General features: G+C 43.1%; 1 protein-coding gene across 2 annotated transcripts in view; it reads left to right on the forward strand.

The window, feature by feature from the left end:
* Positions 1–26938, forward strand: part of GALNT17 (polypeptide N-acetylgalactosaminyltransferase 17) — a 585888-nt gene that overhangs the window by 264048 nt on the left and 294902 nt on the right. For both annotated transcript variants that reach the window (XM_055292944.2, XM_055292945.2), the window contains exon 4: positions 24179–24353. In XM_055292944.2, coding sequence (XP_055148919.1) covers positions 24179–24353 — 175 coding nt within the window. The remainder of the gene's footprint in view (positions 1–24178; positions 24354–26938) is intronic.

Consider the following 26938-nt stretch of genomic DNA (forward strand, 5'->3'; position numbering starts at 1 on the left):
ACACCTTTAGGATAATGAGGCCCTGGTTCTGTGCTGTCTTAGCACCTTGCTACTAGCTGTCGCACTTACTAGCATGCAGTGTGTCTGCACAGTGGACTCTCTGAACTAGATGGAATGTTTCCCAGGGCCTGGCTGGTGGTTGAAACTCGCTAAGTCTTTCAACAAGGGAGTGCATGATGAAGCCAGGTAGCACTAAGGAAAGCACAGGTGTGAGCTAGTGGCAAAATGACAGGAGGTGGCCTGGGGCTGGAACACCCAGAGAGGAGCATGAACTGCAGATCGGGCTGGATTGGGGTGAAGACTCACTGCCAATGGTGCACCCTCTCCTGAGGAAATCTAGGTAGAGCCCAGCCCAGCAGGAGGGAGGGAAGGTTAAGGCAATCTCAGCCATAACTCCAGCTCCTTGACCGCAGGAATCTCCAGTACAGGGTTAGACACTTAGTGGGTTCAGTAGGTCTATTAGTCCCTTTTGTGTTGCTATAAAGGAATTCCTGAGGGTGGGTGATTGATTGATTGACGGATTGATTGATTGATTTTGAGACAGGGTCTCTGTCACCCAGGCTGGAGTGCGGTGGTACGATCACAGCTTGTTGCAGCCTCCACCTCCTGGGCTCAGGTGATCCTCCTGTCTCAGCCCCCTGAGAGGCTGGGACCACAGGCATGTGCCATCATGCCCAGCTAATTTTTATATATATTTTTTGTAGAGATGGGATTTTGGCATGTTGCTTAGGCTAGTCTCAAACTCCTGGGCTCAAACGATCCTCCTGCCTCAGCCTCCCAGTGTGCTGGGATTACAGGTGTGAGTCACCATGCCTGGCCTTGGGTGATTTATTTAAAAAGGAGGTTTTATTTGTCTCACGGTTCTGCAGAATGTACAAGAACCATGACACCAGCATCTGCTTGGCTTCTGGTGAGGCCTCAGAAACTTTTAGTTATGGCAGAAGGGAAGGGGAGCAGGTGAGTGTCACATGATGAGAGAGGGAACAAAAGAGTGGGGGGGAGGTCCCAGACACTGTGAGAACTTCCTCTTTACCATGAAGGAGGCATCGAGCCACAAATGAGGGATCCACCCCCGTGACCCAAACATTTCCCACCAGGCCTCACCTCCAACATTGGGGGTCACATTTCAACATGAGATTTGGAGGGGACAAATATTCAAACCATATTAGTAGGTATCTTCATTTAGTTTCCCCCAGAAGCAGACCCTGAAATAAACATCTTCAAGTAGATGGGTTTATTCACATCAAGAGTGCAAGTAGTTTATTTGGGAGGTGAAGAGAGCACCAGTAGGGGACTGGGGAAGTAAGAATGTGAAGGGAAAGCATCATCCCCAAAAGATTGGTACTGTGAGTGATGGAGCTTAATTTCACTGGGGAAATTCCAAGAGCCAGTGTAAACTCAGACCTCAGAGTTAACTTGCTCTGAGGGTGAGGAAGCTGGGGTATTTATACACCTTTAGCAGCAGATGTTTTAGTGTAAGAACCCCCTGGGACTCCACCCTGGAGGAAGTTCTGCTTCAGAAGGCTTGGGGTAAGGCTGAAAATTTGCATTTCTTATAAGCTCCTATTTGATGCTTATGTAGCTTGTGTGGGGAACACACTTTGAGAACCGTTGGGCTAAGCAACCACGCCTTGAGCCCTGTTGTGAGTCCCATTTTAATGGTGCACATTTCAGGTCTACATGAAGATGTTTAGTAAGAAAATGGGAGGAGGAGGTATTTGTTTCAGCCAGACCATAAATCAATATCCATTCATCATCCTCCTCCTCTCCCAAATACCCAGGGGACTGGGAGTTGACGATATTAACGTGATCTCCCTCTTCTCAGTTCCTGGTTCTGTTCTCTATGTTTTTTCCCCGGGCCAGAAATCTCTTCTCTTGAACTAGAAGAGGAATCTAATATTTTTCATTTTATTAAGATGTTCTTGTAACTGGTATTATCGAGTTTTGTAAATGTTCTACATCTATTTAAAAAGACCCCCACACACTGTAATCATGGAATTGAATTCCTGCCAGACATCAATTTGCTGTATTTTGGTAGGCTATGAGTTTATTTTTTTAAGTCTTTTTGATAATGGTGTTTTAAAATCTCCTTTTATAATGACTCTTCCTTCCTGTGTTCCTAATATTTGTTTTCTGGTATCTCGTTGTCAGTTTCTTTGGCAACTATAGATTTGTATCTGCATGGCTTCATTAATAGCGATGGTTGTTACCATTATGTAATGCTTTCTTTATCTTAGAAGCATACCCAGTTTTTTTTGTCATCAGTTTAGTTCTTCTTACATTGAAATTGTTGTTCCTGCTTGCTAGTTCACATTGATTAAAACGTTTTTTTCCCAGCCTCACAATTTTGTTTTCTGATCTTAAAAGTAATGCATGCTCTTTGTGGGAAAATTCGAATGTATCAAAAAGCAAATATAATTGGAAAAAATAAATACTGAAGAGACTAACCAGAGGCAACTGCTCCTTCGCCCATGCCCTTACCCTCTTTAATGCACATTTTGCATAGTTAAGATCAATAGTATAAACAAGTTAATGTTCTGCTTTTTCCCCCTGAAGTGTAAAGCATAATCAGTGCCCTTTTTTTTTTTTTTTATTTAAAAAGCTCTGCAAACATCATTTTAATGAGGGCAGATTGATCTATTCTCAGACTTACTAAGCTGTGGTCAAGATGGGCTCAGGGAATGGGTGTACAAAGCCAGGGCACTCTGGAGAAGCAGACAAGATGAGACCGCAGATTTTCCTTTGTCAGGGAATTTTGTTTTTATTTTAAGTCATTTGTTTCACTCAGTTTGAATATTGACATTGGCCTATGTTAAGCCCAGGTAAGATGCAATTCTTTGTACTCTGTACATCCAGCTGAAATCATTCAGGCAACATTTGCCAGAAATCACTGCTCACCAAGTCCAGTGAGCATTTTGCTGCCCAGATCTTTTGGCACCATCTGATATTGTCACACAGCTTCCTTGATGGGATGTATCGCTCCTCCTGGTGCCCTGGCTCTACTCTCTGCTGATTCTCCCCTAATCTTCTTTTTGCAGCTGTTCTTCTCTTCCTTGGTTTCTTAGTCCATTTGTCTTTCTACAAAGAATACTTGAGTCTGGGTAATTTATAACGGAAAGTAATTTATTTCACTCACATTTGTGTAGACTTTACAAGAAGCATTATGTCAGCATCTGCTTCTGGTGAGGGTTTCAGAAACTTCCACTCATGGTAGAAGAGGAAGGGGAGCTGGTGAGGTCACATGCTGAGTGGAGAGAGAGAGGGGAGGAGGTGCCAGGCTCTTTTTAACAATGTGATTTAATGGGAACTGAGATTGAGAACTCACTGAATTCCGTAAGAATGGCACCGAGCCTTTCACGAGGGATCTACCGCCATGACCCAAACACCTACCACCAGGCCCCACCTTCAATATTAGGGATCACATTTCAACATGAGATTTGGAGGGGACAAACCATATCACTTGGCCCCTTCCCTTCTTAAACTGGGATCACTCGTGATTCTCAGCATCAGGACACACTGGGCAGGCTCCTCCACTGTGTATGTTCTGACAGTTTCCCATTGGAATTGTCCAGTGGGATCTACCACTCAAGCCCAGAACAATCTATCCTCTTTCCTGAGCTTCAAACCTGTAAGGCCTCTATCTCCCAGATGGTCATCCTGGGTCTTTGTAGCTCCATTGGTCCAATGATGAACTTGCTGTGTTTGCCTTGATCTTTGTTTGGGTGACTGGGATGGAGGAATTCAGGTGCACAGAGGTATCACAGTCATAATACTTGACACATTCCATCACTGGTTCATGCATAGCCATTCTTTATTTTTCCTCACCTCTGATTGAGATGTAATTCACATACCATAAAATATACTATAAAAATAAAATAGACCAGGCACTGTGGCTCACACCTGTAATCCCAGCACTTTGGGAGGCCGAGGTGGGCAGATCACTTGAGGTCAGGAGTTTGAGACCAGTCTGGCCAATATGGTGAAACCTGTCTCTACTAAAAATACAAAAATTAGCTGGGTGTGGTGGCACGCGCCTGTAGTCTGGGCTACTTGGGAGACTGGGGCAGGAGAATCACTTGAACCTGGGAGGCGGAGGTTGCACTGAGCTGAGATCACGCCATTGCACTCCAGCCTGGGCATCACAGCAAGACTGTGTCTCAAAAAACAAAAAATAAAGTATACAATTCAGCGATTTTCAGTATATTCAAATGATTTGCACCTATCACCACTACCTAATTCCAGAACATTGTCATCACCTGCAAAAAAACCCTGAACCTGGGAGTAGCCTCTCCCAATTCTACCCTTACCCAATTCCTTGCCAAATATTAGTGTATTTTCTGTTACGATAAATTTGCCTCTTCTGGACATTTGATAGTAAATGAAATCTACAACATGTGGCCTTTTTTTGCAGGCTTCTTTCACTGAACATAATGTTTTCAAGGTTCAACCATGTTGTGGCATATATAAGTACTTCGTTCTTTTTATGACTGAATAATATTCTGAGTATAGATACAGCACATTTTATTTATCTGTTTATCAGTTTATCAGTTGATGGACTTTTGGGTTGTTTCTACTTTGGGGCTATTAGGAGTAATAGGGCTATGAATATTCATGTATATGTTTTTGTTTGGACATGTTTTCAGTTTTCTTGGGTACATATCTAGGAGTAGAATTGCTGGGTTATATGATAATTCTGTGGTTAACTTTTTGAGAAACTGTCAAATTGTTTTCCACAATTTTTCACCTCAGCTGCACCATTTTGCATGATCACCATTAATATATGAGGGTTCCAGTTTCTCCACATCCTTGACAACACTTGTTACTTTTTTTTAATTATGGCCAATCTAGTGAGTATAAGGTGGTATGTTGTAGTTTTGATTTGCATTTCCCTAATGACTAATTATTTTGAGCATCTTTTCATGTGCTTATTTTTCATTAGTCTGTCTTCTTTGTCTATTCAAGTACTTTGCCCATTTTAAAATTGATTATTTGACTTTTTAAATTATTGACTCGTGATAATTCTTTATTCTCTTTATACTCATCTTTATCAAATATTCTGCAACTATTTTTTGCAAATATACTTGCAAATATTTTCTCTCATTCTGTGGGTTGTCTTTTCACATTCTTGATAATGTCTTTGAATGCACAAAAGTTTATAATTTTGATAAAGTCCAGTTTGTCTTTTTTTCCTTTGGGTGCTTGAGCTTTTGGTGTCCTATCTGAGAAACTGTTGCCTAATCCAAAGTCACAAAGAATTGAACCTTTGTTTTCTTCTAAGAGTTTTGTAGTCCTAGCACTTCCATTTAGGTTTATATCCATTGTGAGCTAATTTTTGTATATGATTTGAGGTAGGGATCCAAATTCTTTCTATTTTTATTTTTTACATATATAGTTATCCCATGAGCATTTGTTCAAGAGACCAATTTTTCCTCATTGAATGGTTAGGACACCCTTGTCTAAAATCAACTGACTGTAAATATGAGGAGTTATTTTGGGACTCTCAATCCTATTTCTTTGATTTATGTGTCTATGCTTATGGCACGATCACACTGTCTTGATAACTTTTTCTTTATAGTAAATTTTAAAAGCGGGAAATGTGAGACCTCTCGCCTTGTTCTTTTTTCAAGATTGTTATGTCTATTCTGGGTCCCTTGCATTTACATATTAATTTTAAGACCAGCTTGAACATTTCTCTGAGAAATAGCTGTTAGAATTTTGTTGGGATTGTGTTATATGTGTAAATCAATTTGGAGAGTATTGTCATCTTGATAATATTAATGCTTCCAATCCATAAACATAGATGTCTTTCTATTTATTTAGGTCTCTAATCTCTTTCAACAATGTTTTATAGTTTTCAGTGTACACATTTTACCCTTCCTTGGTTAAATTTATTTCTTAATGTTTTATTCTTTTTAATATTATTATAAATTGAATTGTTTTCTTAATTTCATTTTTGGGTTGTTTATTGCTATTGTATAGAAATACAACTTATTTTCATATGTTCATCTTGTATCCTTTAACTTTGCTGAACTTTTAGCTCCAATAGGTTTTTTTTGTAGATTCTATAGAGCTTTCTATATAGAATATCATGTTATCTTCAAATAGTGATAATTTTACTTACTACTTTCCAATCTGAATACTTTTTATTTTTCTTGCTTAATTACCTCCTCTATTTATTTTTAAAAATGTATATATTAATAAATATCTCTTTTCCTACCATGTGAAGGATGAGAACATTCACCCATGTACCTTTCTAAGGGTTTACAAAAACCTCTTCTGAAGAAGACGGCTAAGTCATGAGTGAGCTCAGTAAACATGGGACTCGCCATAGTGGGCTATTGTGTGGACCAGGTACTGGACTTAAGGCAAAAATCTGGACAGAATGGAATGGGCTTCTCTGTATTTTCTGCTTCTGATCTTATTAAGACCTACTGCCTATCCTCAGGAGCAGGTCAAAGCAGAACATGTCTTGAGAGATATGAAGTATGATACAGTGAATGTCTTCCACTGATCCAGGCAGCAGGCAGAAAGCCTGTAGTCAGAACATCCAATTATAGATAAGAATGGGTGCTATACTCGTTCAGGCAATCCATCCTCAGCTTAAAATGAGGTATGTTTGCAGGAGCAGTGTTAGAAATGACAACTCTCACTGCATCTATCTGAAGTCACACTGCCCTGTTATGGGGGTTGGCCTCTGTGGCTGTGCATTGTCATCTTGGATCTCCATTCACCGTCTTCTTGCGGACTCTCTGACCCTCTTCTGTGCTGTCTCCTGTGCTTTTCTCTTGGTTTATGTTCTTATTTTGGTGAAACACAACAACTGGAAGCTTCTTAAGAGAGACTGCAAGGAAGAGAAAATCCTTCGAGTTCACTCATGCCTCTAAAGATGGCTTTAGCCTCATCTTCTAGGTGAATGATGGTGTCGTTGAGTTAGATGTTACCTTCTTTCAGAATTTTGATTGTTTTGCTCCATTATTGTCTATCTTTGTTTTTGTTGTTGTTGTTGTTTTAGAAGAACCAAAGGCATTCTGATTCCTGGTTTTTTGCATGCTCTTTTCTCCTTTCGGGAAGCCTGTAGAATCTTTATCTTGTCACCATAGTTTTAAATTTCACAATGATGAGCCTTGAGATGGGTCAGTTTGCATTGATTGGATGGGGCATTTAGTGGCTTCCATCCTCAATCTATTGTCTATCCATTTTTGGAAATTTCTTGGAATTTTAATTGATAATTCCTCCTCATTTTTTCTGTTCTCTCTTTCAGCATCTTTCATTATTCTAGTTTGGGGCCTCTTAAATTGAACCTCTAATTTTCTTATTTTTCTCTGCTATCTTATCTTTCTCTGTCTGATATTTTTGCTCTGTTTTCTTTATTCTCACTTCAGTTTTTTTATTCTTCCCTTCTATCCATTTTTTATATTTCTGCTATCATAGTTTTACTTCCAAGTGATCATTTTTATTCTCTGAAAGCTCCTTTTATAACATATTGTCCTTTTTTATTGGAAGCAATATGTTTTCTTATCCCTGGAGGATGTTAATGTTTTCTAAGTTTTTCTCCCTTCATAGTCTGTTTCTAAAAGTTACATTTTTCTCATTGATGTTTAGTTTCTATCTTTCATGTTGGAGGCTTTCCTTAGATATCTGGTGAGTCTTTTCTGCTTATGATTATCTCTTAAATAGTGATTAGACAGCCAGGGGCTGGGTGGAGGGGCAATGGGGAGTTATTGCTTAAGGGTATGGGATTTGTCTGAGAAGATGAAAAAAGTTGTGGAAATAGATGATGATTGCACAATAATGGGTATGTACCTAATGTCACTGAACTGTATACTTAAAATGGTTAAAATAGTAAATTTCATGTTATGTCCACTTTATCACAGTTTTTAAAAAGCTGATCAGACATTGTGCACTTGAGTTGGACTTACTGGATTTGACAATAGAGTGATGTGTGTGGGCTGAAACAAGAAGTGGGAGTGGGGGCTGGACGTGGTGGCTCACGCCTGTAATCCCAACACTTCGGGAGGCTGAGGTGGGAGGATCACTTGAGGTCAGGCATGTGAGACCAGCCTGGCCAACATGATGAAACCCCATCTATGCTAAAAATACAAAAAATTAGCTGGGTGTGGTGGTGCACGCCTGTAGTCCCAGTTACTCAGGAGGCTGAGGCAGCAGAATTGCTTGAGCCCGGGAGGTGGAGGTTGCAGTGAGCTGAGATTGTGCCACTGCACTCCAGCTTGGGCAACAGAGTGAGATTCCATCCCCCTCCACCCCCCTCCCCCACAAAAAAAAGGTGGGAGTGGGAATTTAGTCATCAGTTTCTTTTCAAATAGCCTTCGTGCTAGTCTTCCTTATTCTGGTCTGTCCATTTTACCCCCAGTTCCAAAGGCACCTGCTGCTGCTGGTTCCATTGCCACTTGAGTGTCCTCTGGTATATATCGAGTTGGTTTCTCAGTTTTGGGCGTTGTTAGCTTGGGATCATCTGTCACACATCTGTCATTTGGTTAACCCTCTGAATCTGCGTTCTAGCTTCCTCAGTTTCATGGCTGTTGTCTTGCATTTCCTCTGGCTTTGGAAGGTTATGGTTTTTGTTGTCATTGTTTGTCTATTTTAGAAATCCTTTTACTGTAGTTTTTTAGTGAATTTTGACTAGTGGTCTCTGATTCATGAGTTAAATTCATCATCTTAAGTTTTATATTCATCTTTGAGAATGTTTAATATAAATTGATAAACTGTCTTCCAGGTATGTGGTAATGTCACATGAAGAGTATACGAAAGACTTTTTTTTCCCTGTATTCTCACCAACACTGAATTTTATTAATCTTTGCCATCTTTGTTGTTCTGATGCAGGGGAAATGGCATTCCATTTTTAAGTGTGCATTTTAAAAAAATAGTGTTGATGATGAATACTTTTTCATATGTTTAACTATATATTTTTTAGCGATTTGCCTATTGATGACTCCTTATCCCTTTTTTATTGGAGTATTTATCTTTGTCTTATTGATTTACAAGAACTTTTTATTTTATTTTACTTTAAGTTCTGGGATGCATGCGAAGAACGTGCAGGTTTGTTACATAGGTATACATGTGCCATGGTGGTTTGCTGCACCCATCAACCCATCATCTAGATTTCAAGCCCTGCATGCATTAGTTATTTGTCCTAATGCTCTCCCTCCCCTTGTCCCCCACCCCCTGACAGGCCCCAGTGTGTGATGCTCCCCTCTCTGTGTCCGTGTGTTCTCATTGTTCAACTCTCCCTTACGAGTGAGAATATGCGGCGTTTGGTTTTCTGTTCCTGTGTTAGTTTGCTGAGAATGATGGTTTCCAGCCTCATCCGTGTCCTTGCAAGACATGAACTCATTTTTTTTATGGCTTCATAGTATTCCATGGTGTGTATCAAGAACTTTTTATATATTAAACAAACCTTTTTTACATCACTTTGCAGGCATTTCTCTCAACTTGTGCTTCTCACTTTAATTCATTCATAATCTTTTTTGGCAAGTATAAATTTTACATTATATAGTCAAATCCATCAGTCTTTTCTTTTTGATACCAAAGTCTTAAGAATGTGATTCATCATGCCTAGACTAAACAAATATTGACAACTATTTTTATGAGTAAATGTTTCTTTCCAAAATAAATTCCAGACAGAGGAAATATTTTTATATAAGGTGTAACAATTTTTAACATAGAGACTCTGTCCCAAAATATGGTTATCTCAATTTAATAGTAAGTCCTTTAACCACTGATCTGAAATTCACAGTTTTTATCTGCTGAATTATTTAATATTTGGAAACACTGAAGCTGAATCACGTGATGACTGATTGGTTATAAAGAGGAGGCAGGAGCCAGAGGACCCCAAGGGTCCCTGCTCAGGTGACAAGATGGGTATTGGTGCTTCTCATTAAGGATGGAATATGCTAAGAATTAAGAATCACAGGTTTGGGAAGGCGATGGGCTTCACTTCTTGGATTTGTCAAGTTCTAGCATCTTATGGAAATTTACTGTGCCTTTAAAACTTAGGTGAGTTGTAACTTTAGCCATCAAGTTTTCCTTAAACTACTATGAGAAGCTTCTTTGTTTTTATAATTAGTATCCTCAATACTCTTTTCTTTTTCTTTTTCTTTCTTTCTTTTTTTTCTGAGACAGGTTCTTGCTCTGTTGCCTTAGCTGGAGTGCAGTGGTGCGATCTCAGCTCACTGCAACCTCCCACCTCCCAGGTTCAAGCGATTCTCCTGCATCAGCCTCCTGAGTAGCTGCAATTACAGGTGCCCACCACCACACCTGGCTAATTTTAATATTTTTAGTACAGATGGTGATTCACCATGTTGGCCAGGCTGGTCTCAAACTCCTGACCTCAGATGATCCGCCCACCTTGGCCTCCCAAAGTGCTGGGATTACAGGCGTGAGCCACCATGCCCCGCCCTCAATACTCTTTTATATGTCTTATTAATACTTCACGTTTTTAATTTACCTTGTTACCTCCTTTGTTGTAAAGCAGGAGTCCCCAAGCCCCCGGGCCATAAACTGATCCATGGCCTGTTAAGGACTAGGCCGCACAGCAGGAGGTGAGAGGCGGGTGAGGGAGCAAAACTTTGTCTGTATTTACAGCCACTCCCCATTGCTCGAGTTACCACCTGAGCTCCATCTCCTGTCAGATCAGCAGTGGCATTAAATTCTTACAGAGTCATGAACCCTACTGTGAACTGCGCATATGAGGAATCTAGGTTGCGTGCTCCTTATGAGAATCTAACGCCTATGATCCGTCACTGTGTCCCAGCACCCCCAGATGGGATCATCTAGTTGTAGGAAAGCAAGCTCAGGGTTCCCACTGATTCTACATTATGATGAGTTGTAGAATTACTTCACTGTGTATTACAACGTAATAATAATAGAAGTAAAGTGCACAATAAATATAATGCACTTGAATCATCCTGAAACCATCCCACTGCTCTGTCCATGGAAAAATGGTCTTCCACCAAAGTGGTTCCTGGTGCCAAAAAGGTTGGGGACTGCTATTCTAAAGCAATAGCATGGGGAGGAAAGAGAGGAATAAAATCCCAGCCCAAACTTTAGCTATGTGGTCTTGGCCAAGGCACTTAACTTTTCTGACCTTGTGTAAGTTGGGGTAATGGTAGCTTTCATTCAGGGTTTTCATTGTGAGGTTTAGAGGTAATACTTGCAAGGCACATAGTGCAAGTCCTAACAGTATCATAAAAGGTACTGTTGGGTGTGCTTATGACATTATTTGATTTGCTAACTCCAGTTCATTCATCAGTATTCAACTTGCGTATCATCCACACTGGGAAACCAATACTGAATTGCGTTCGTTTATCTGCCTGTCTCTAAGTGGTAAGACACTTGATGGTAAGACCGATAGCTTGCTCTGTGCCATAATCCCAGGATCTAGCCCACAGCTAAATTACAGTAATTGCTAAATAGGTTAATTTCAATTGCACATGTGCAGATATTTTTTTCCCCACTTCTTCTGGCATTGTTCTGGAAGCTTTTGCATTTCACATTGTACGTATTTTGGCTTGAATGCTACAGTTATTTTGGTTTAGGTGTCAGAAATTGCCTATCTCCCATCACCATCATTTGAGTTTCTTGATGATTTAGACAGTTGTACATCTTGTCACTAATACTTCCCTGTATGACAAGCATATCTGATCAACATCTTGTCTTGGTTGGTTGTATTCAAAGGTTGAAAGCAAGATGGCTGAAAACTTTTTGGAGTGGAAGGTTATACCCTCTGCACTTCCAAAAGGGATTTTGGAGAAGAATTCACACTGGCATTGTTTGCTTTTCTTCTTGGTTTATAATTGCAGAGATGGGAGAAGTCTTGTGTTTCCAAGAGATAACATTCTTCCTGTGTCGCTGAGGCTCTGAGTGAAATAGCCGAGAGACAACTTGTTATCACACAGCTCCATGCTTGGCCAGGCTCTCTTTATTTGAACATCACCTGCCTTCCCCCCGCCTGTAAAGAGCCTTCCTAATCAGAAATAATACTTGTTTTTGCCCCCAACCAGATCATAGCAATGTGACAGCATTTGCTATGTGGGTCTGTAATCCTAACTAGGCTGTGCATTTACATTTCTCTTTGTGTTTTTTTAGGCCCCAGGGAGGAAAGAATGAGGAGAGTGTGTATCTTTATACAAGCGATAGTGTGTGAAAACCCCAGCTAAAGCTTCAGCCACTAACCGGCTTTTAAAAACAAGAAGAACAACAACAAAACCCTTTTTAGTTCAAACTAATTATAGGTTCACAAAAAGTTGCAAAGATGAACAGGAAATTCCATGTAGCCTTCGCTCAGTTTCTCCCCGTGGTAACATCTTGCAAAACTCTAGGATACTGTCACAACTGAGAAATTGGCTTTGGTACATTGGCTTTTTAGCCCAGATAATTGAGAAGTGTGGGAATGTCAGGTGGTTTGGTATTAGCAGAGCTGATGTTCAGCTGGAATGTGCTACAGTGCCATTCCGGTCCACATCTGCTCTGATGTTATATAGCTCGATAGTCTCCGCTAGCTAGAAGAAACATGTTAGGTTCTGCAGCCCTTTTGGATGCTAATAAGAGCTGCTATTGATAGAACAATCACATGATGCATTAATAACTTAACGTGGACATTTCCTGTAAGCAGGCATGAGCATTTCGTTTGCGCATAGGATTCACACTGCCTTTGACCTTGGAAACTTCAGGGTCCTGAATATGGAGCACCCCAGAATGCTAGAGAAGGATGAACTGGCCGGATGCCTCACCTCAGTTATTCCACTCCTGGCTGCCAAACGCGTTTAAAGAAAACTCGAGGAAGAAGTGACCAAGTGCCAGCGTGTAACCCTGTTCTCCCCAGGGCTTTACATTTCTTGTGTTCTGTTTTGCTCTCTCTTTAATGACTGTGACTTTTGCTATTTCAAGGAAGAGATTTGCCAGCTTCTGAGCATTTGGAATCAATATCACCGTAAATAAGAACATAATGAAAGAAAAACATGGCCCAGCCTGTAGACAAATTTGATTGCTGAAATTCACGTGTTATTATTAGAATCAGCTGCAAATGCCAGACTTTCAAATGCCTTTGATGGGGTAAGATAGGGGAATGGTCTTTTAAATTGGGGAGACAACTTGGAGCTCTCACCTAGATAGCCTATAGCTTATGCGTACTATGATGTTTCCTTGTAGGTTTGGGCTACTTATATTTATTTTCTAAAAGGTAAAATGTAAATGGAAGAAGCGGTAGAGAGGAATTTCTCAACAAAGGAATTGGAAGCTGAGATGGCTTTCCTTTACAAAGTGCCTCTCATGAATGCACAACTCGGTGTGATATATTTGGTTTAACACTTTGGTATTTTGCACCTCACATCTCTTTGCTTTTCTTTTCGTCTTTTGCTTTCTTTTGTCCTTGCTTTGATCTCACTATGGAATCGCCCTCAAAATGCTTTCATACACAGCAAAAGCTTCCCTCTTTAATCTTTCTCATTCTTCCTGAAGTTTCTCACTCTTGCCTCATTTTTGCTCCAGCCCATAGTCAGCAAGTGCATTATTTAAGTCTGCAAAGCTGAGAGATGCTCAGAGAATAAAATATGCAATGCAGCCACCTCCTGGGTTATTTCATCTTGCAGTTTTACATGCTTGCTTCCTCACCATGGCTATTCTTCAAGCCCCAGATTTCAGAGACAGATGGGCCCATGCCATAGTGGCAAGGCTGGGGTGGAGTGTGTGTGTATCACCAAATATGTGGCTCCTGTATCCCTGAGGCTTCTTCAGAGCTTCATTGTATTGTTTAGAAGAGTTGGAAGCCCAACAGTTTCCCTGGATGCCCACTCTTTTGAAACCTCTTAATCAGCCCTTAGGCCTCTTCTCTGCAGAGCACTGACCACAGTCAGCAGAAGGCAGCCTAGAAAAAGTAGGTGCCTGCCTCAAGTCCAGAGCCTGCTGCTCCCATCCTGCAGCCTGGCCAACTTTCCACTCATAGTTACAGCCCTAATCCTTTATCTTCACTCTCTGAAACTGGTACTGATGGCTGCAGATTCAGAAGAAAATGGGATCATCATACTGGTGCTTTGCACTCACATTTGGTCCTCATGCAACCCCATGCAGTGGAATAAGGTTGTACACACTGATAATTAGTCTGTAATCAGAAGTGTGGGTGCTAGATACAGACAAGCACAGTATTTGAAATGTTTGGAAAATAGTGATTGTCAGCAGAAAAGGAACTCTGGCATTGGTGAAATCTGCCTCCCCAGTTGGTATTCTCACTGAGAAACTAACAAAGCTTCCGCATTGGGCCCCTTACTTGCACAGCTGCCCTTCAAGGTCATCTGATGGCCCCTTGTGTGTTTACATGTCATGCATTTTTGGAGAACTTACAAAAAGTAAGCTTTTAAAATGTTTCTCAAAGAAAATGTGCCAAATTGTATAAATTTCAGGTCCCTCAAAACCCAGGTTTGTTTCTGGGATTTGCTATCTCCATTGGACAGATAAGAAACCCCCTATGTTGCATGAACAGAATATGCAACCAAGTTTCTCCCTGCTCCACCATCTTTTGTTCATTTTTTTTTTTTTTTTTTTAAAAGACAGAGTCTTGCTCTGTCACCTAGGCTGGAGTGCAGTGGTGCGATCTCGGCTCACTGCAAGCTCCGCCTCCCGGGTTCATGCCATTCTCCTGCCTCAGCCTCCTGAGTAGCTGGGACTACAGGCGCCTGCCACCGCACCCAGCTAATTTTTTGTATTTTTGGTAGAGATGGGGTTTCACCGTGTTAGCCAGGATGGTCTCAATCTCCTTACCTCATGATCCGCCCGCCTCGGCCTCCCAAAGTGCTGAGATTATAGGTGTGAGCCACCGTGCCCGGCCCGTTCATTTTTAAAGATAATATTTTAAAACTTTGTCTAATAGTATTTTTAAAATATTTTAAAATGGTCTTTGTATGGCTGCTTTTATACATTTAGCTGATTGGTTCTTGTATGGCTGCTTTTATACATTTAGCTGATTGATTATTTCAGGCATAAAGATATTCTCAGGTGCATCTGCATTTCCAGGTGGTTCTTTTTTTTTGAGATCACATCTTACTCTGTCACCCAGGCTGGAGTGCAGTGGTGCGATCACTGCTCACTGCAACCTCTACCTCAAACTGGGCTCCCACCTCAGCTTCCCAAGTAGCCAGTACCCAAGTGTTTTCAGTCTGTGTTTTATGTTCTTTCTAGGGCATCATAGCTAATTCTTACATATATAAAATATTGAAATCACTCTGAAAAAAAGAAAAAAAAGAGATGATGCAGAAATGTCAAGTGTCCTGATGAATGTCTGTGCTAAACTCTGTGTTGAAGACCATTTTTTCACTGTGATCTCTCTCATAAGTCCCTAAGCACAGAGAACTGGAAGTTTCCATCAGGGTGGAGAGAAAGGCTGGCATCTGGGAGGGCCCAGGGTGTGGACACCACACAGGGGCTGGATTCTCTCCACATCCAGTCTGGAAGAGCTCAGGAACTCAAGTCCCATCAAGATGAGGAGTCTTACCTAAGTGTCTCACCAAATGCTTCCAGACAGAGGTAGCCTTGGAAACCCATGGAACAAGCTAGGAGCAGAGATGTGCCCAGGGAGAAGGTGGCCTAGGAGGAATGCAAGGGAGGGGCAGGCCAGCTGACCAGACTGGGATTTAGGAGCAAGCCTCCAGTCCATCAGTTACCAACATGGGGGTTGGAAGGACCCCCTGGCCACAGAATATGAATCAGACCTTCAGCAAGGTCAAGGGTTTTAAATTCACACACACGGTCCAGGCATGGTAGCTCATACCTGTAATCCCAGCACTTTGGGAGGCCAAGGCAGGAGCATCACTTGAGCCCAGAATTCAAGACCAGCCTCAGCAATGTGGTAAAACCCTGTCTCTTCAAAAGATAAATAAAATTAGCCAGACATAGTGGTGCATCCTTGTAGTCCCAGCTACTCAGGAAGCTGAGGCAGGAGGATCACTTGAGCCCAGGAGTTGGAAGCTGCAGTGAGCTATGATCCAGCCACTGCATTCCAGCCTGGGTAACAGAATGAGACCCTCTCTCAAAACAAAACAAAATTCCACACAACATAAAATCACCTCTTCTTCTGCACCTTCAAAATTAACAGACATAAAAGACCACATATTTTACGACTCCATTTTCATGAACCATGTGTATTAGGCAAATTTATAGGGACAGAAAGCATGCTAGTGGTCACCAGGGGTTGGGAAAGGGGAGATGGGGAACAACTGCTCAATGGGTATTGGGTTTATATTTGGGGTGATGAAAAAGTTATAGATAGTGGTGATAGTTGCACAACATTGTGAATGTACTTCATGCCAGTGAATTGTATATTGTAAAATGGTCAAAACATTTTAAACATGGTAAAAACAATGAAAAAAGTGAACCAGTGCTTTTGAGGTGTTTGGGGTTTACATGAGAACGACCTGGGGGTGCTGGCCAGTTCCGCTAAGGCCCACTGAATTAGGGATACTGAGAAAGGAGCCTTGGAACCTGCATTTTCATAAGGTCCCCAGTGATTCTCACTCTAGGAATACTGGCAGGCATTTTCATTCTATTTTGTTTCTTAATTGGAACGTGCCATATGTGCTATGTTCTTGTCCCCAGCTGTCACAACCCATGCATTCACAGTGAGCAGCATGCCCAAACCTCAGCAGCTGCTGGCGGGGAGAGGTGTTGGTGATAAGCATGGCAGTGGTGGCAATGGGGGTTGATGGTGTCAGAAGGAGTGTTGATAGAATTGTGGCATTAGTAGCAGTGGTAGCAGGAACAGAGAATGAAAGCAGAAGGCAGGACCATATGGGATCCTTGTCCAGGGACTGACCTAATTGTGAGATTGCCCCACGCAGAGGTGGCCAGCCATCAGGATCCCAGTTTTGGAGCCAAGCTTGGTGGCTCACACCCATAATTCCAGAGCTTTGGGAGGCCAAAGTTGGGAGATTGCTTGACACTAGGAGTTTGAAACCAGCCTGGGTAACATAGCGAGACCTCATCTATACAAAATAAAATAAATTAGCCGGGCATGGTGGTGTGTGCTGGTAGTTCCAGGTACTCAGGAGGCTGAGGCAGGAGGATTGCTTGAGTTCAGGAGGTCGAGGCTAGAGTGAGCCGTGATTGCACCACTTCACTCCAGCCTGGGCAACAAGGCCAGACCCTGTCTCTGTCTCTGTATATGTGTGTGTATGTATGTATGTATATATTTACTTATATGTATTTTATATATATATATACTGTATATGTGTGCATGTGTATATATATACATATATACACATACATATATATGCACATACACACACACACACACACACACACTCACACACACATTTAAATATATATATATTTTAAAATATTCCAGTTTTGGAAATGGCATGGCAAACCCTCACCATGTAGGCCAAGGTCACCTCCAAGGGGTTCAGTTTTTTAGATGAGGCAGGACAAGTAGGTTGTAGGCCGTGGGGAAAGTGGAGATGGACAGGGCAACACTGGGATTCTGGAATGTCAACTCAGTTGGGGTAAGCTCTGGCCCACACTCAGGGTCTAATTCATCCCAGATTGAGTTAGGCAGGGGGGTAAATGCTAAGCCAGAGCCACCCAATATGCACTTAGCAGACCAGTTGATGCAGCAACTCCCCATTTGAAGCTTGTAAGAAATACAAATTCTTGGGCCACCTCAGACTTACTGGTGATTCTGATGCAGGTTAAAGGTAGAGGAACACTCACTCATCTAAGCTTAGACAGATTCTCCTGAATCTCCATACTTCGAAGGGCAATTGAAATATTCAGTAAGTCTCATCATCAAGGCTTAACAACTATGTGAGGGTTGAGAGGTCAGGTTGCCCACCATTGTGGATGTGCAGACTTGGCCAAGTCCTAGACTGGGTGGCCACTTCCCAAACACACATAAAAATCCCAAGCACTGACACTTTTGCATTGGTTCTGGAAGCAGGCGGAGCTGAGTCTGTTTTAGGACCACCAGGTTCATATGTCCACTGTGCAGTAACAGACCAATTATGCGGAGACAGCAGGATTTGCAACAGAGAAAGAGTTTCATGATCGTAGGGTAGCCAAGTGAGGAGACAGGAAGAGATCCTCAAATCCACGTCCCCAGCGATTTCTGGGCTGGGGCTTTGAAGGGGATCATGGAAGGTGAGAGGCTGGAGAATCAAGGTCATTCATTGATCAGGGTAAAGGGGATGAAATTATCAAGATGTGGAAACTGCATTCTTTGGTGAGTCAGCTTCTTGTGGGGTCCTTCAGACCAGCTGATGTCAGCAGTTTCATTGGTATGCAGGACATGAAAGAATATCTCAAAGGGAAAACTTAATATTTTATAATGTTCAAGTTGTTATCTATAGAGCAGTTAAGGGGGACTGTAATCTTGTAACAGGGTCTGTTGTCCTAGTCATTCTAGGACAATAGGCACCAAGAAACTATGATGAAACAGGTCAGAGACTAATGATTAATGCTGAATGTGCTGCACGCTTGGTTTATTTTAATTTTCCCCTCACTTCTTTCCTGACTTATTTTTTGAGACAGAGTCTCACTCTGTTGCCCAGGCTATAGTGCAGTGGCATGATCTTGGCTCACTGCAACCTCCACCTCCCAGATTCAAGCGATTCTCCCACCTCAGGTTCCTGAATAGCTGAGATTACAGGCATGTGCCACCAAGCCAGGCTAATTTTTGTATTTTTAGTAGAGACGGGGTTTCACCATGTTGGCCAGACTGGTCTTGAACTCCTGACCTCAGGTGATCCACCCACCTTGGTCGCCCAAAGTGCTGGGATTATAGGTTCGAGCCATCACACCCAGCCTCCTGATTGATTTTATAAAGTGTATGGGGGCAATTTCAAGTCTACTAGGTCAATACTTGCTCCTGAGCAGGGCTCTGAGACCAGGGATGGTACCGATAGTTTATTCTGTCATATCACTGAAAGTGCGGGATTGAGACAGAATTCTGTAATGTTCTATGCTTTAGTTCTTACTGTTTTGTAACTTTCTTTTTGTCAATTTATGCTCCATGAGCCTGGATGACATGTGTTTTGTTTTATTGTTAAGGAGCAGGTATGCATACCTCCCTCACCAGTCCTTCCTGATCACAGGCAGTGTTCACTTCTCCCCCTCAGCCTCCTCAAATGCTGTTTATCAAAATCTTAAAAAACACGACGGTTCCCAAATGGCCCTTGGCCAATTTTGTATTGGATTTTATAACATTTATTTTTGTCGAAATGAGTTTCTGCATTTATTTTTGCAGAAATGAGTTTCTGTTTTCTTCTCTGAGTTTTTTGTGAGGAAAAAAAGAAAGTAAGATGTTTTTCTTAGTGTTCTTATAATGTCCTAGAATGGTTTCATCTGTTAAGAATGATAAAGGATCTTAGGTGAGGGGGTGACTTTCTTTTTTTTTCTTTTTGAGAGAATCTCCCTCTGTTGCCGAGGCTGGAGTGCAGTGGCACGATCTCAGCTCACTGCAACCCCTGCCTCCCGGGTTCAAGTGATTCTTCCACCCCAGCCTCTCGAGTAGCTGGGATTACAGCCATGTGCCACCATGCCTGGCTAATTTTTGTATTTTTAGTAGAGATAGGGTCACACCATGTGGCTAGGCTGGTCTCAAACTCCTGAGCTCAAGTGACCTGCTTGTCTAAGCCTCCCAAAGTGCTGGGATTACAGGAATGAGCCACCGTGCCTGGCCAAGGGGTAACTTTCTAACCAGTGTCAGGTTGGGGATTTGTGTGCTTCCATGGGGGTCTGGGGGCCTGGTTTTACTTGGCTAATTTATAGACTCATTCACTTTAAGGTGAATTTGGGCTCTTGCACCCCGCCTCTTCTTCGGTTTCTCCCCATTTTCAAATCTCAACACCCTAATGCTCTTAGGCTGTCTCAGATGTGTTCCACCAGAGCCAGGCTTCCTGGAAGTCCCTCTTGAGATGTCCCACTCATCCATTTCTCCCTGTATTGACCCTGTCCCTGCAGGAGAGAGCTGCATCTGGAGGGATTTCTTTTTTCTCACTGGTACCATCGGGGGCCTCCTGTTTGCCTAGATCAATGGGCCATTCTCAGCTCGCATTTTCTCTAATGCATTTGACTTTCCTGACCCTGGAGGTTGAGCAGCCTTTGGAGGAAAGGGACTCTGTCCTTCTCACCCACAGAGGGTCCTTTAAATATTTATAAAATGAATGCACATATCCTTCTTCCAGAAACTCTGCCAAACACTTTACAGGATAATGCTTCGGAACTGGCGTCATAGGAGCATTATCCTGTAAAGCGTTGGACTCTGTTTCAACACCTCCAGATGATGCTCGTCGGCTCTCAGGTTTGAGAACTGCAGTTCCTCCCTGGAGGCCCGTCTGTACCGCCTTGAGCATGGCTTCTCCAGCCCTTCTTCCTTCTACATTCTCTGTCCAGCCCTATACAAAATAAAAGAGATTAGCTGGGCGTGGTGGTGCATGCCTCTAGTTCCAGCTGCTCGGGAGGCTGAGGCAGGAGGATTGCTTGAGCCCGGGAGGTCGAGGCTGCAGTGAGCCATGATTGCTCACTAGCCCTTCTTCCTGCCTCCTAAATACATGTGTTCCACAAGTGTGGTTCTAAGTATTCTTCCCTGCATTTCCTGGAACTGTCACCCTCTCTCTCATAGGCCATCATCTCCCCCCACCCCCTTTTTTTTTTTGAGACGGAGTCTTGCTCTGTTGCTGAGGCTTGAGAGCAGTGGCGCAATCTCGGCACACTGCAACTTCTGCCCCACCAGGTTCATGCGATTCTCCTGCCTCAGCCCCGCTGAGAGGCTGGGATTACATGCGCCCGCCACCACACCCGGCTAGTTTTTGTGTTTTTAATAGAGACGGGGTTTCTGCATGTTAGGACATCATCTCTTATCACTTGGTGCCTGACACCTCTGCCCTGTTTTCTCACCTCCAGACCATTGTCATGGTTCAGCTGCCTACCCCAGAATGTACTCTGGCCCCCTCAACCTGTCCTCAGAGAAACTCATCAACTTGTTCTTCCTCTTCTCTTCTTTTTCGCTTTTTAAATCAATCTTATCTGGCTGAGTGTGGTGGCTCACGCCTGTAATCCTAGCACTTTAAGAGGCCAAGGTAGGGGGATCACTTGAGGCCAGGAGTTCGAGACCAGCAGGGCCAACATAGCAAAACTCATGTCTTCACTAAAAATACAAAAATTAGCCGGGCATGGTGGCAGGTGCCTGTAGTCCCAGCTACTCGGGAGGCTGAGGCAGGAGAATTGTTTGCACCCAGGAAGTGGAGGTTGCAGTGAGCTGAGGTCACGCCACTGTACTCCAGCCTGGGTGGCTGAGCGAGCTTCCATCTGAAAAGTAAAATAAAATAAAAATAAAATAAATCAGTGGCATCTTCCCAGTTTCCTAGACTGAAACTTTGATGCTCATGATACTTTCATCTAAGTAGATCCAGTTTTTCACTTAGGTGTTTTTTGGTGTGGTATTCTAGAATAGTGAGAGCTCATGTCCAGTTCTTCTGCATAACTTAAACAACTTTTTCCATGAATGCTCCCAGGCAAAACAATTTCTGTCTCTGCGACTCCTCACAGCACTCTTCCTTCATGACCATTTTTCTGGGGCAGGTGGGGGCCATTAGCTTCATTTACCTTATAATATTGAATATTATAATTTATTCTTAGTTTTAGTTTTTTAGGCAGAGTTTCGCTCTTCTTGCCCAGGCTGGAGTGCAGTGGTGTGATCTCGCCTCACTGCAACCTCCGCCTCCTGGATTCAAGCGATTCTCCTGCCTCACCCTCCTGAGTAGCTGGGATTACAGGCACCTGCCACCATGCCCAGCTATTATTTTTTGTATTTTTTTTAATAAGAGACGGGGTTTCTCCATGTTGGCCAGGCTGGTCTCGAACTCCTGATCTCAGGTGATGGACCTGCCTCGGCCTCCCAGAGTGCACCTTCCTATAATTTTTAAACATATCTCACCTCCTTAACTCGATTGTAAGCATCTTGAGAGAGCACTTGTGTCTGAATTGTCTTTGAGTACAGGCCAGAGCACAGCTCAGTATCTTATAAAGTCCAGAATCACACTGCAGAGACTGGGAAGAGAAGCCTGCTCAGTGTCACTTGTTCTTAAACCCTGATCATTGGATGGTGACATCTGCCTTGATGTTTCCATACACTGTTGTTTGGAACAGTGTATCCCTGTACCTTGTAGGAGTGAGAATGGTGTCTACTGCTATACAGTAGGCCCTAGACTTTATAAATCATTTTGGTGGCTGGGTGCAGTGGCTCATGCCTGTAATCCCAGCACTTTGGGAGGGTGAGGTGGGTGGATCACCTGAAGCCAGGAGCTCGAGACCAGTCTGACCAACATGGTGAAACCCTGTCTCCACTAAAAATACAAAATTAGCCAGGTGTGGTGACACATGCCTGTAGTCCCAGCTACTCGGGAGGCTAAGGCAGGAGAATCACTTGAACCCAGGAGGTGGAGGTTGCAGTGAGCTGAGATCGCACCACTGCATTCCAGCCTGGGCAACAAAAGAGAAACTCCGTCTCAAAACATAAAAATAAAAATGATATTGGCTAGTTAGAAAGACAAGCTGTTGTTCATAGGAAGTTATGTAATTGATCAACAATAATTATGATAAACCAATTATTATTAGATTTGCCATTTATTGAATGCATATTGAGTGCTTTCTATATAGCTTTTCCTTTAGTCTTAGCAGCCATAAGGCTAGTACCAAATGATTAGGCATTATCCTTTTACTCCTTTAATACCTCCCAAAGCTCTTTAGATGTGAGGAGGCCAGTGGTAATGACCCACACTTTCTTTTGCCAACCTTGCCAATCCCTACCCATATATCTTCCCTGAAGTCTCTCAACTGCTTAACAAATGAGGAAGTCATTTGATACCCGGATGTGGTAAGTGATATAGCCAGGAGCTGACATCCTGTTCCTGGGAAGAGCCACGACTAAGTCGCAGGTCACGTGGCAGCTAAGAGGTAACAGTGCCTCCAGAACTCCTGGCATGGTGCCCAGCACTCAGCATTCAGAATGTTCTCCCTGAACTTACGGAGATTCCTGCAGTCACCAGCCAACCCTGGTCAGCAGGCAGGATGCCCCTTGTAGCATTCCATGATCTATGGCCTTTAGTGACATGTCCCTGAGTCCCCCAGCACCCATGCAGGACATGTACCTGGAGTGCAAGTAGCTAAGAATCCCCTCCCTGTTAGCCCCTCCTTTTCCTCCCTATACCTGGTGATTTTTATGCACACAAAGTATCACTCTTTTTTTTTTTTAAAGTTGCCTTTATTTTTATTTATTCTTAAAATTAGAGACCAGGTCTTTCTCTGTTGCCCAGGATGGAGTGCAATAGTGTAACTATAGCTCACTGTGGCCTCCTGAGTTCAAGTGATTCTTCTGCTTCGGCCTCCCGAGTAGCCGGAAGTACAGGTGCACAACACCGCACTCAGCCGAGTATCAGTCTTTAGGTCTATAGAGTTAGATTCAGTTGAATTGTGTTTCAGCTCTCCCGTTAGCCCATACGTGACCTTGGAACAGGTTAGCCTCCCTAAGATTATGTCTTCATTTGCAAAATAGAATTAATCTAGTTAATTAATGAAATTAATCTAGCAACCTCCTAGGGTTTCTGCAAGGATTAAATTAGCTTATAGAAATGAAGCACTTTACCACCTGCTTGTTGCAGAAGGGAGGGTGTTCAATCCCTGATAGCATTAGTTCTGCCTCCAGTGTAGCATTTCTACTATTGAGCAAAGACTTATGTTGCATCCCAAGGCACGTACTGTAAGAACGAGTCTGTGTGCAGATGGAAAAGCCCGTATAGAATTTGATAAACCGGACAGACCCATGGGGTGGCAGGAGAACAAGGACAAGGATTCTGGCCAAGTTTGGAGGAAGGGCCACTAAGAAAAGGGATCTTGAAGGACGTCTGCTGGCTCATAGCAGCCGGGATATAAAAGCCAGGCCTGGTTCCCATCCCACTGTACGGATTGCAAACTGTCAGAAGATAGCTGTCCTGGGTGAATGCATCAGAGATGTCTTCTGACTCCTAGACTGATGAGATTTTCTTTTCTGCCAGAATTACTAACATGTGATTTCTTTGAGATCTTTGAACTCCCTGAAGATCTGTGGGCATTGCAGTGGGTTAGATGCAAATTTGAAATGACATCTTTATAGACCTTCTTGCATTTTTGTCATCTGCAGAGGAGCTGAAGGTCCCCCTGGAGGAGTATGTCCACAAACGCTACCCCGGGCTGGTGAAGGTGGTGAGAAATCAGAAGAGGGAAGGCCTGATCCGCGCTCGCATTGAGGGCTGGAAAGTGGCCACCGGGCAGGTCACTGGCTTCTTTGATGCCCACGTGGAATTCACCGCTGGCTGGTAGGTCATGAGCTGAAACTCAGGGGTGCTCAAGACCTGCATTGTGGTTGAGAGGGGCTGGCATCTGGGAGGTGGGACATTTCACCTGTTACCCGTAGGAGCACTGGGAGAATAGAGAAAGACTCATCGAAGAAGAAAGTGAGACCATTGTCTGGGATACAACTGGGGAGCAGGGAGAAATTTGTCTGCCGTCTGTTCAGTTCACCGTCATTGGCATCATCGTCATCATCATTGTCATCAAAATCCCCAGTGAAAACGGTGTATCAAGCTGGGCATGGTGGCTCGTGCCTGTAATCCCTACATTTTAGGAGCCCAAGGTGGGTGGATCATTTGAGGTCAGGAGTTTGAGACCAGCCTGGGCAACATGGTGAGACCCTGTCTCTACTAAAAATATAGAAATTAACCTGGCATGGTGGAGCACGCCTGTAGTCCCGGCTACTCGGGAGGTTGAGACAGGAGAATCGCTTGAATTTGGGATGCCGAGGTTGCAGTGAGCCTAGATCATGCCACTGCACGCCAGCCTGGGTGACAGAGAGAGACTCCATCTCAAAAAACAAAAAGAAAGAAAGAAAAAAAGAAAACGGTATATCAGTTAGACAAAACTCAACAGAATCCTTGCAAATGGGACAAGACAGTCATAATTTTCTTGTTCTCTTTTCCTTCTTTGCTGCTCTCTTTGCAGGGAAGGACGGTTGACTGTCATTGTGAGAAAAGAGATATAGTTATAATTCTAACTACTCAGGTAAAGCGCCCCAGAATGTATGGGATTATCTTTCACATCATTTGGAGGAAGGTGAAGCGTATTTTCTGCAGATATGGCCCTGATATTTTTCCAGGTGAAAAGAACGGAGTGTGAGAAATTGGTTGAGTGTACGGAGAGTAGAAGATTTTGGATGCACAAAGAGTGAGGCCACAAAAATGCCAAAATCATGTTAAAATTGCAACAGGACTTTCCAGTTTTAAAGCGTGGTCAGATAATTGTTGCTAAGTAACCAATGATCCATCAAGTTAGAGGTTAAATAACCTGTACCCTGGGTTGCTTAATTAGTAAGAAGCAGAGTCTTGTATTTCACAAATATATTTATTTACACTCATTGAGGCCATCTTGAGTAAGTTTTGTTCACTGTACTAGATTTGAAGAACCAATATCCCATCACTAATTAACATTAAAATGTCTGTTCTTCTTCATTTGCAACAACCTCTAGAATCCTTTTAATGGCAGGATAAAAAGACAGTGTTTATGCACATGACCATGTAAGAAACCCGGGGCCACTGATAACACTGACCCCTTGGAGTGCATGCTGGGGTCTGTTGCTATCTCAGACACCAATTTTCCCTCCCAGTTTTTCGCTGTCATCAAACCCTGGTGACACCCAGCTGCATGTCTTCAGCCCCCATATCTCTCCTGAGCTCCAGAGCTGTTTATCTCTAGTAATAATCATTCCCAAAGTGTGGTGCCCAGACCCACAGCATCCGCAGAATCTGAGAACTTGTCAGAAATGCAAATTCCTGGGCTCCACCCAGTCCCCTGAAATCAGAAGCCGCACAGGTGCGATCCAGCAATCTGTTGTAACCAGCCCTCCAGAGGACTCTGATACGTGCTCCAGTTTGAGAAGCACTGAGCCATAATGGAAGCCTTCTGAAAAAGATGCACGGGAATGTTCCGTCACAGCCTCAGGCCTGGCATACCTTGTCTTTTCCTTGGCATCATTGCCTCCTTGTTTCTTTCCTTTCAAAACTGAAAGGACATGGCCCCCACACATGTCCCTTTCCCTTGATTTTCCCCTTGCCATCATGTTATTCATCCTGTCAACCTCCACCTCCAGCCAGTTTTGTTTGCCGTTTCTCCTGTCTCCCTCTTTCTCTCTGTCTTGACCAGCACTCTCCCAGCTTGGTTCTTCCTTGACATTCACCTAAACCAATGCGGTCACTGCGGGAACTCATTCTTTTGACAGATACTTGGTAGATGCCTACCATATCCCTGGTGCTGTTCTAGGTTTGGAGTTTGCCTGGCGCTGAGTGATTTCTCAGGACTTTCAGTGGTAAGGCTGGAAGAGTCCCGCACAAACTGGGACAGTTGGACACTCAGCTGGGGTTCAAAATCTGGCAGGTTTGGTATCTGCCCTCAAGTCTACAGTCTAATTCCAGTCTACCTAATCAAATCCACCTATCATCTAATTCTCACTGATGTCTGTGACTTTAGTCTTTGCCATTCAGACTCATTTTCCACACTTCTACCTGAGTGTCATAGAACCCTCTCTGAATTAAAACCCCTTGGCAGTTCTTCTTTACAAGGTAGACAGTGTGTCTCAACTTTTACCAGGTTCTACTACAATAAAAGTCTCCAGTCACAATGACTTACAACAATACATGTTTCTCTCTTGTCTGCATGGCGTGTCAGCTGCGGTTGTCTGGCTGTGGCTGTGCTTGATTTCTCCTCTGTGTTCTGAGAGTCAAGGAATCCTCCTGTCTAGGACATCCCATCTTTGTGGCTCAGGGAAAATAACAGTGGCTGAACTTCGAAATGGCTGTTAAAGTTTCTGCTCTGATGTGACACCGTCACTTTTGCTCACATCCCATTGGCA

This window comes from Symphalangus syndactylus, chromosome 9, assembly GCF_028878055.3.
Source record: "Symphalangus syndactylus isolate Jambi chromosome 9, NHGRI_mSymSyn1-v2.1_pri, whole genome shotgun sequence".
NCBI lineage: Eukaryota > Metazoa > Chordata > Mammalia > Primates > Hylobatidae > Symphalangus > Symphalangus syndactylus.